Consider the following 10,182-nt stretch of genomic DNA (forward strand, 5'->3'; position numbering starts at 1 on the left):
CCTCTACCCTGAACTCTGCAGCACCCACAAAACCCAGCAGAGTCAGGAGGAAAATAACAAAATTCTGCCCGACAATAACTGAGGATTAAGGCATATCATGTCAGCTACCTGCTTGCTGTCCCTGAATTGTAGCATTTCATTTCTTTTTGTCTCCGAAACTGGGGTAAGGGTACTTACTTACATTTCTAAAGTGTTTTCAGGCTTAGGGCCAAATACCTTTTTTATGAATGATTTATTTTTTTCTCTATCACCATAACTCCATTTGCACATGAGAGATACCATACACTCATAGCTTTGGGGCTGTGGATGATTCTTGCTTTGTGATCCCAGGTTGCTGAATAGCCTGTGTTCAGAGATGTGCGGAATTCCCACTGTACTTGTCATGTAACAATCTTGCCCAGCATCCAAAATATCTTCTCAACTTGAAAAAAGTCTTAGGGATTTCCTACTGAGGCTCAAATACAGTCATATATTTTATTTATTTTATTACAAGGCATGTAAGTAAAAACTTGCATATCTGAAAAAAAGATATTAGATAGAAAACAGTAATAAAATTAACATTATTCTTTTAAGAAACTTGGTAATAAATACATTTCCCCTCAACATTAAAATGCTTGTTATTTTGCACAACAATAAATACAGCATAGCTCTGGCATAGAGAAAGGCCAAGGCTGGATACAAGAAGTCCGTGTGGTTTCTTAAAAAAGCTCAGGTGATTTATAAAGGTTTGGCATCCTGCACTTGATGCACTTTGATACAACTTGCACTTTAATTTTAATTTTGCTGTGATTTTTAAATAGTCCCATAATATGAAAATAAGAGAGGAAAATTGGTTCGATTACAAGATTTTTCCTTTAAATATTTCCGAAGTAAGAGATGTGTAAACTCATTGAAACCAATCCTTGAAATAATTTTTAAAAGTGTCTTTGTGACTATTCTACAAAAATGCAGGTTTTTCAGCTGTGGGTGCTCACGACTGACCAGCCGACTGGCAAAGGACAAATCCCCCGTCAGTTCCTCAATTCTTTACACAGTTTTTGAAAGGAAATAATAATAACAAGGAGAAAGAGTAAGGAGTGTACTATTCACTTCCCAAGTCATGATGGTTCAAGATTCTTACACTATTATCCAAAGGTGAGAGGAGAAAGAACAGGTATATTCCAAAACACCCCCCAGCATGACTTTGGGTCATTCTGGTCTATACTTTTCTTTTAAAACTACTGACAAAGAAAAGGAAGAGAGATATTTCCATGCACTGTGCTGTTCTTATGCCAGCACGTATCGTCACAATCACAACTGTGAACCTAAGTCACTTTGATAGCCCAATCTAATATAGATTGATGGATTGTCCCACGACATAGTTAGATAATGTCCACAAAATGCCACAAGCTCTGGCAGAGTCCAGCGTTCTTAAAGTACTGATAGGTCATGGCAGGACTTGGACTTGAGTTTGAAGGCCATGTTCTTGTTGTTCTTGGCAACTATTTTGCCCCAAAACCGCCTGGCTTTCTTGGGGATGCTCTCTCTCCGTTTCTGGTACGCCAGCCGCTTCTCATTCTTTTCCTTGCTGTCCCTCCGGAGCCGGACTTGCCGCACGATGCCTTCAAACAGCTCTTTCACGTTGTGCTGCACAGCTGCTGAGGTCTCGATGAACTTGCAGTCGAACACAACGGCGCAGGCTCGTCCCTCTGCAAAATCGCAAGGTGGATATGTCACGGGGTGTCACGAGCAGAGGGGAGGCAAAGCAGCCGCAGGTGGCCATGTGCAGGGAGCCCGTGCCACTGGGGGAATTCCTCAAGCCTAATATAGGCACGGATAAGCCTTTAATCACCCAGTGCTGCCTGCTGGCCCATGATCCATCTGCTCTGTGTCACACTCCCTTTTCAGCAAGGCGGGGTGAATCCCCCCTGGAAAATCCCCATTCCCGCCATCGGCTGTTAAGGGAGCTGGGGCTGATCGACTTTGCACTGCGACACCAAAGGCTGAGAGGTCAGTAATGACTCAAAACCACCTGGTCATCCTATGTGCAGACTCCCTCAAGTCACATTAAAGGGTGATGACAGCACCCTCCATGCACACAGCACAGCTCTTGTCACCGCAGGAGGCAGAGCCCGGCCTCCTCCATGGGTCGTGGGCATAAACCAGGGTCTTGGGACAGTAGCAACTTTGGCGTAAACAGACACATGTACAAACCCCTTAAATAAAGGCAGAACTATGCCTTATGGCTTTAGAGGTACATCTGAAATCATAATTCATATCCTTAATTACATGACAGCTGTCTTTCCACACAAGCTAATTTATTCTGTCTTCTGGCTTGCTGTGAACTTATCATCAGGATGACTAAAATGACATGAATGCACCTGACATCCTTCAAAGGATTTTTCAAGTGGGGCAGAGAGAAAGGTAAATAGACATCCCTGGGCTCCCGATGAGCTATCTCACTTCAAATCCTTCACTTGGGCAAACTGTGACGCGACCAGAGGAACTGTGCACATTCCCAGTGGAGGAAGGGGAAAAAAAAAACAAAACACAACGTCTCACTCATTTGGGAAACAGAAGAGCCAAATGGCAACAGAAAGAAGAAAATACTGAGCAGAGGAACCTGTGTTTCTGGTGGGCCAAGATGAGATCATCTGATGCATTGCTGTGTGTTGTGTTATGTCACCTAAGCCTCAGGAAAGACTCTCTAATAATAGACATTACTGACTACAGAGCTCAGGAGCTGGCAGCAGTTTTCCCAGCAATCTCCCTATTCCTATTCATGGGCTTAGGGCCCCCCGGGCTTCGGGAGAGTGGCACAGGTTGGTTATACTTTTAAATAAATGCAGCAGTGAGAGCTGTTTCAGCATCCCAAAGTAAGGCAACAAGGAGACCTCTCCTGAAAGGTTCACAGTTCCTGCCCAGACTAGGAAAACAAAGGGTGAGAGGGAACTTTAATTCATCAGGGAGGACAGAGAACTGGTTAAATGAAGAGATAATCTTTGGCAGCAGAATAAAGTGGGCTAAAAATCTTGTGCATGAGCATATATGGGAAGCCCAAAGTGTTTCCAGCTACCAGAGATATCATATACTGCAGGCATCTCACATAAGGAGCTAGAGGGGAAGAAATTCAAGCTTCCTTTATGATGGTACTTAATAAATTTAGGAAAGGGATTATCTGACATGTAACAGCATTATCAAGGGAGGCTTAAGGGCCAAACAGACCCCTCCCAGTCCTCTGCCCTCTGTTCCAGTCCTCTGCTGTTTTATTGCCCTTTTATTGCCCAGTCCAGATCACAGCATTCTCCCTCAGCCAGAGCTCTGTAGTTCATTTGTTCACTACGTGACTCTTAACGTTTACGTCATTTTTATCCTCACAGTTTTCCATACCTGCCACTGAAACTTCGCGGCACCTCACAAGGTCACTTTTGTTGCCAACCAGAATAATGGGGATGTCTTCTTTCTGGCGTGCCCTGCGGAGCTGTATTCTGAGTTCGGAGGCCTTCTCAAAGGTCGCCCGGTCTGTGATGGAGTACACAATCAAGTACGCGTCCCCCACTTGCATGCAGTGGTCTCGAATCCATTCTCCTTCACGCTGTTCAAAGGAAACAGTCAGACATCATTATGCCCAGATCAGATTTTCCTTAGAAAGTATAACATTAGAGAATCCAAATACATTCCTGCTGTAACTGTAATGGGTACGGTTTTAATCACAGTTATACTGAAAGTAATTCCAATGTGGTGATGGTATGAATACTTCACCACAAAGGAGGGCAAAAGTTGCCCCAAATCATTCATTTTGCTGGCTTTAGACTGGAATGAACATGGTCTGGAAAATGGCTTGAATGTCTTGTTTTATCATTAAAAAAATAAAGAAGGCTTCTGCTTCTCAGGCTCACACTGCAGAGCTGTTAGGCATGCTTGGCTTGGTGTGTGGTTAATCCCATATTCTCACTAATGTTGAAGTATGGAAAACACATTTCTTTCCCAAAAGATACCTATCTTTGATATTAGCAGTCATTCATATGCACTTTTCTTTTGGCATTTGACTAGAACAAAATAAAGTACCTTATTATCCCACATGTCGAGCAATATAATGGTTGCACTTTCCCCATCTACCATCAGGGTTCTTTCATATGTGTCTTCTGGAAAGAAAATCAGAAAAAATGGTAATATATTATTTTGTAGCATCATGTACATTACAAAAAACAATATGCAGAATTTGTTCACAGTTCAAGTTATTGGGCCAAATTTTATGCTGGCTCACATTGAGTTCTTTCCTCATTTCCAACAGCACTGAACCTTTCCCTGATATACAAAGGAGGCTGAAAGATCAGGAAACTAAATGTCCGTGATTTTGGCTGATATTCTCTTTATCTATGTGGGAGAGAGAAAATAGAATCAGTGGAAGAAATAAGCAAAGGCTGAACATTTGCCCCATGGGAGCAGCAGGGTCCAGTGAGGCTGAGTGATGGAAAATATTTGCTTTCACTTTAGCAGGGACAGTTTATGGGTGAACAGTCACCGCTGCAGAGAGCAACACAGCGAACAGCCTCCAACCAGTGAGGACAGGGGTTTGTGAGACAAGAGCTGGTGAGTTTTAGAGAGTATGAGGCTTCTGCTGCGTCCTAGTTCTCTCCTGTTTCATGGTTCCCCACATTACGTTTGATGTCAAAAAGCAAACGAATCGACAACCCACAAAAGTGCAGTTGTTTTGTACCCAGGCCACAAAAATGCATACCTAAGTTGTAAACACCATGTGATAAAGTTCTGCTTAGACCTGGGGGGGCTGCTCCCACTCATAACTTTGATCAACCCTTGCCACGAAATCTCAGTCTAGCTTCTCCTTCAAATACTGATCATCCAACTTCCCCCCAAACCTGGGCACATTTGGATGAGCAATATGGGGTTTAGACCCGTCTCTAGTCTTGCATTGCTAGTCAGCGAAAAATGCCAGGCTTCAGGCTTCTGAGAAAATCACCCCTCTCACCCCAGTGTTTAAGGGGTCTGTCCCAACCATGCTTGTAGATAGGACTGTGTCTTAACCCTTCCCTCATAAAATTTCTCTTGGGCATTAATGGAGTGAACTTTCCCATAAATTGTGATCAGAGCCTTTCTTTCAAGCCAGGAATCTACATCCATGCAAAATAATGAGACCAAAATATTACACACTTAAAATAAAATGAAAATCACAGAATCACAGAATCACAGAATGTTGGGGATTGGAAGGGACCTCAAAAGATCATCTAGTCCAATCCCCCTGGCAGAGCAGGAACACCCAGATGAGGTTACACAGGAGGCGTCCAGGCGGGTTTTGAATGTCTCCAGAGAAGGAGACTCCACAACCCCCCTGGGCAGCCTGTTCCAGTGCTCTGTCACCCTCACTGAGAAGAAGTTTCTTCTCAAATTTAAGTGGAACCTCTTGTGTTCCAGCTTGAACCCATTACCCCTTGTCCTATCATTGGTTGTCACAAAAATGGACAGGCTTGACACAGCTTAAAATCATGAGATGAAAAAGGCAAAGCTATTCAAGATGAGCATTTTCCCTGCAGGTCCAATAGCATGATACTTGCGTTCATGGGCTAGGTTAATCATACAGTCAGTAGCAAAGCCAGTCCATAAAAGCTGTTGTATTCCCTCTGTGAGCTGGCTACCCTGAAACCATCCTCTCTTGTAACAGAATTTCCAGTTTGCAAGCTAACGTTTGGAGAATAGTTTCTTCAACTGACCAAGAATCTGGATGGGAACAGGATTCATATATACCAGAAGACAACATCCAGAGGACTGCTTCTTCATTGTTACACACAGGCTGCAAATACCTAATCACACTCCTCAAAAATATTATTCCCAAATGGTCACATTCAGCACTTATTTGCATCTTAGTTAATCCTAAGGAACTTCCACAGGACATAAAACAAACTGAAAGTGAGCAATTAGTTCATCTCATGCTTATTTCAAAGCTGACACTAAAAAAAAAGGAAATATATAACAACTGCAAGTTTTCCAATACCTCAGCAGGGCTGGCCCTGAAAATCTGCCATTCTTACACTCCAAGCAGTATTGCTGGGAGTGTAATGAAAGAGGAAACCATACAGCTTCGCACAGAGGAGAAGAAATCTGTCTGGCAGGGGTGTGCAAAGCAAATGAGCTGTATTTATGACTGATTGTGCAATTGCCCAATTGCTCCAGTTTGCTGGGGTAGAACTAGGAAATGTTTCATCAGGGATACTCCAGGCTGAGGAGCTGGTGGGATTACAGGAAAAACGATGGTAGAAGCTGGAGACAAAGTACACCTGAATAACTGACTCAGAGTGACTGCACCACGGGGAACTCCAAAGGCACAAGGATCTGTGTGTGTCCCCAGTCTGCGCCAGCAAACAAGGAGAATGCGGGTCCACCCTTCCTGGTGCTGGGCTGTACAAAATCCTGGGTGAAACCTCTCCTAATCGGACTGGTGCAGCACAACCCTTCCACATCAACATCTCACACACAGCATAGCTCAGGGCTCGGTGCCACAGCTTCACCTTCTGCATGGTCTGGTCTTTGGGATTAAAGACCAAGTTGCAACTCCAAACAAAGCAGAGGAGGATAGCAAGGAGGAAGCATCAAAGAAAACCCTACAGCTTGTGCCATTTCCTCCTGTTCAGACAATAGGAATTTTCCTACACTGCTGAAGGACCTTTGGTTTATCTCTGGGGGAACCCATGCTGTGCAAGTAACATTAAATGAGGAGGAGATGTATTTTATTCAAACTCCATTCAGCCTACACTGAGGTAATGTGTTTATACAGAATGGCTGAGATGACTTCTAATGGCAAATATTTTGAAGGTGACTGAAGGACTCAGCAGTGGCTTTTTCTTTATATGTTATTAGTAAGCATTTCATTCTCGTAGACCAGGAGAATGATCAGTTGTTTTAACTCCCCAGAAAGCTGGAGTCGGTCCTATGGAGTTAGTAGTGACACAAATGTTGGACCAGCATGGAAGCTGAATCAGCTTCCTCTGTAGTATCATCACAGGCAGGAATGAGGCAGCTTCCAACAGGTAACTGGAAATGAAATAGCATGAGAATCTGAATTTTTCTCTTTCAGAGACTTTCAATCGTTGGTGAGTATCTTACTCATCTTATTTTGCTTTCTTGTTTTCTTAAGAGAGATGCATGTGTTGAATCTGTTCTGGTGATCAGTTTCAAATGTTTGTCACCTCAATTTTTGATTAAACGGCCTCTCCGATTTTCTGTGCCAATTACTACTGACAGGGCTGATTGCGAACAAACACAAACGCCCCAGGGCAAGCACAAACACCTACCTCCCAGCACCTCGCAGTCGCTGTCGATGCTGTCATGCACCCCCGCAAAGATGTTGGCTAGGGAGGACTTGCCTACACCGTGCTCCCCGATCAGCACCACCCGGTAGCAATTGCTGCCGGACTCAGAGGAGATGACGGAGTCAGATGACTCCGAGGACCAGCTCCTTCTGTAGTAATCATCAGGATTGATGGTGTATCGCTTCTGCGGGTTGTACTCATTGGAGTCTTTCTGGACCAGCAGATGCTTTCCATCAGCAGGGATGCTCCATCGCTGCTGCTGCTGCTGCAGACTGCTGTTGTGGGTGCGACGCATGGTAACATTGTTTAGGGTCATTTTTTACCCCTGGTGAGAAATAGGGAAATCACAAGCGTTACCTACAAAACATTTAGAAATGCATTAACGCTGTCTTATTAACTTCAAGGCTGCACAAGTCCTGCTGTCCCATAGGGATCTAGTGTACAGCAAAAGAAAATGAGACTTTCTCCACTCTTTCGTGGTTGCTGGTACACAAAGAAATATTTCTAGTTAGTGAGTCAGAGGCTTTTTCCTAGGGATGATACCACCCTCTCATGCTAAATCCTATCTTTGTTGAGTCTTTCCAAGCTCACGGCTGTGCTAGGTGCAGCCCAGCCCTGGGGAGGCATCGCTGTGTCCCTGCGTTCAGCAGCGCTGTCCTGCATGGGAGCTGCATCCCTGCTGACAGGCAGCCTACGGCACACACAGCACCCACAGGTACTGGTCCCCATCCTTTGTGCTTAACTGGGGGCAAGCAGAGGGACCGGCCACAGTTGCTTCCAGCTCCCAGTGCAGCTGGGTGTGCAGCATCTTTCATATTGTCTCGGTTAAGACCCAAACATTTGGGAAAGCAATAGAGAATCACTCGCTGCACACTTAGACAACCCTGATATGAGGAAAGAGCCACGCAAGCACGTCTTGCTATGGTGGGGTGGATTTGGGTCTCGTCTACGGCAAGGTTAACAAAGAGTGACTCTGCTTCAGACAGTGGCTTTTTGTCTGACAAGAGGGAGAATACAGTCAAGTCCAACAGCTTTTCTGAGGAGTTACGGAGTCTAGTCAGTACAGCATGTAGCACTGGGAGAAAAAGCTCATAGATTTACAGATATTAAATCAACAACTTCATTTGCTGCACAATCAGCTAGACAGGTTCACTTGTCTTATCTAAGCACAGCTCTTAATTATATTTTACTCAGAAAACTCTATTTTGCCTTGCCTGGAGGCAGAGGACAGTGATGTCATTCTCACGGGCCAACAACTACCATTTTTAGGAAAGTTACTTTGATGCATTCCTGTTCCCAAAGTGACATTTATTTAGACATTTTGCTTTTTGCCATATATCTGAGGTTTCTCAACTCTGTTCTCCATGACAGTAGATAGGACAACTGTCCATAAAATGCACCCGACCATTTTCAAACCCGAATAATAGCTGGTGAATAAAAAAAAGCACAACAATGCAACAAATCAATAGGTACAAATCACTGCTCCTCTTCTCACAAAACTGCCTCTAAACTTCTTTGAATAAATGCACAGCAGGACAGAGAAAAAATATACAGAAAAAGCACACTCTATCTGAACTTATTACCACATACGCAATATTTTCTCTGTGATGCACAGGACAGAGTGGCAAAATAAGATTGTTTGCATAGTCCCAGTCACAATAACTTTGTCAACAAGAAATATATCTAAACCAGAAATCATGCACCAAGCAAAAGCTGCTTCACAAAATAATGAATTATTTACTGTGGTTGAATTTTGAAATGCATTTTTTCCTTGCGGATTCCCCACTGAAAAGACCAGATGAGAAAAGCCAGCTTCAGTTCAGCCAAACAACGGAGCCTAATTCACAACCTGCAATAAACAATCACTCGCTAAACAGTCACAAACATGGACACTTTACGATTTCGCCTCTAACAAATTATCATCCCTCATTAAACAAAGCCAAAGGAGTTCCTATGACAAATTGTGTTCCAAGTGCAAACTGATTTCGATACCCCACATTGCGTTTAGCTGCCTGGGTCTCTAGTACCGACAGTCAAAGTCTGTGCCCGACCGACGCTGCCTTACTTCTGCCGGGGCTCTGCTGGCGCTGCCCTTCTCTCTCGGCGGGCTGCTCGGCCAAAGTAAATCCTCTCCTGCCTTGGGGCCGCCTCTTTAATTCTTTCTCAGCAAACCTGGTTTATATTAAGCCCATCTGATCAGAGACAGGGCTTTTCCGTGACGTGCTTGGCCTTTCCGTACAACAGCCAGCCCCCAGCTGGGAGGAAGCAGACATGCAGAAGAGCAAAAACTTACAAACAATCTCAAAAGACTTACTCAAAATCATATGATTGTCTCAATATTGCCAGTAAAATAAACACGTTTGGTTCTTGCACGATGAAAACAGGAAAGTGGGGGGGAAGTGCTCTTTCGTCTCACTCAGTTCTTCATTCAAACATTATCAAAATTAATGATGTTTAAAAAATGTCACAAGTTTCGGTAATGCATAAAATGCTGTAAATGCGTTATGTTCTCTGTCTGCAGAACACACTTAACCCCCTGCTGAACAAAACTTTTATTTGGAATAAAATATCTCATTTTTAAAAATTATCCTAAAAATAGGAATGCTATTCTGTTGTAGTTTTTTTTAAATAAAATCTAATATATACAGTCCTATTTTACTCTGTCAACCTCCGAGTGACTGCACCCAGTTTCCTGAACTGCATAATCAGCTCTCACTTCTGCTGCAACCCTTTTCTAACAGGAGCTTGAAAAAACATCCAACTACAAATTCAGTGTTACTCCAGCTGGGTCGTGGCAAAGATACATCAGAATACACAAAGTCTGCACAAAGTCAGAGTAGCACACTGCTGATTCTGCCCACAGATCATTAGGAAAGGT

The 10,182-nt window shown here is 43.6% G+C and overlaps 1 protein-coding gene across 1 annotated transcript; it reads right to left on the bottom strand.

Moving 5' to 3' along the window:
* Positions 1-540: 540 nt before the first annotated feature.
* GEM (GTP binding protein overexpressed in skeletal muscle) lies at positions 541-9,465 on the bottom strand. Its single transcript, XM_065629042.1, has 5 exons — positions 9,370-9,465; positions 7,287-7,629; positions 4,048-4,124; positions 3,370-3,574; positions 541-1,688 (listed from the first exon to the last, which is right to left on the bottom strand). The coding sequence occupies exons 2-5, from the start codon at positions 7,618-7,620 to the stop codon at positions 1,411-1,413; spliced, it is 894 nt and encodes a 297-aa protein (XP_065485114.1). The 5' UTR covers positions 7,621-7,629; positions 9,370-9,465; the 3' UTR covers positions 541-1,410.
* Between the last annotated feature and the right edge of the window lie 717 nt (positions 9,466-10,182).

The sequence above is a fragment of the Caloenas nicobarica genome, chromosome 2 (genome assembly GCF_036013445.1).
Source record: "Caloenas nicobarica isolate bCalNic1 chromosome 2, bCalNic1.hap1, whole genome shotgun sequence".
Lineage (NCBI taxonomy): Eukaryota > Metazoa > Chordata > Aves > Columbiformes > Columbidae > Caloenas > Caloenas nicobarica.

Bases quoted from the DNA above. Each gene is read 5' to 3' on its own strand.
- GEM (XM_065629042.1), bottom strand. From the start codon at position 7,620: ATGACCCTAAACAATGTTACCATGCGTCGCACCCACAACAGCAGTCTG. The intron at 4,125-7,286 runs GTAGGTGTTTGT...TTTTCTTTCCAG, and splicing joins CGACTGCGAGGTGCTGGGAG to AAGACACATATGAAAGAACC. The intron at 1,689-3,369 runs GTATGGAAAACT...GCGATTTTGCAG, and splicing joins CCGCGAAGTTTCAGTGGCAG to AGGGACGAGCCTGCGCCGTT.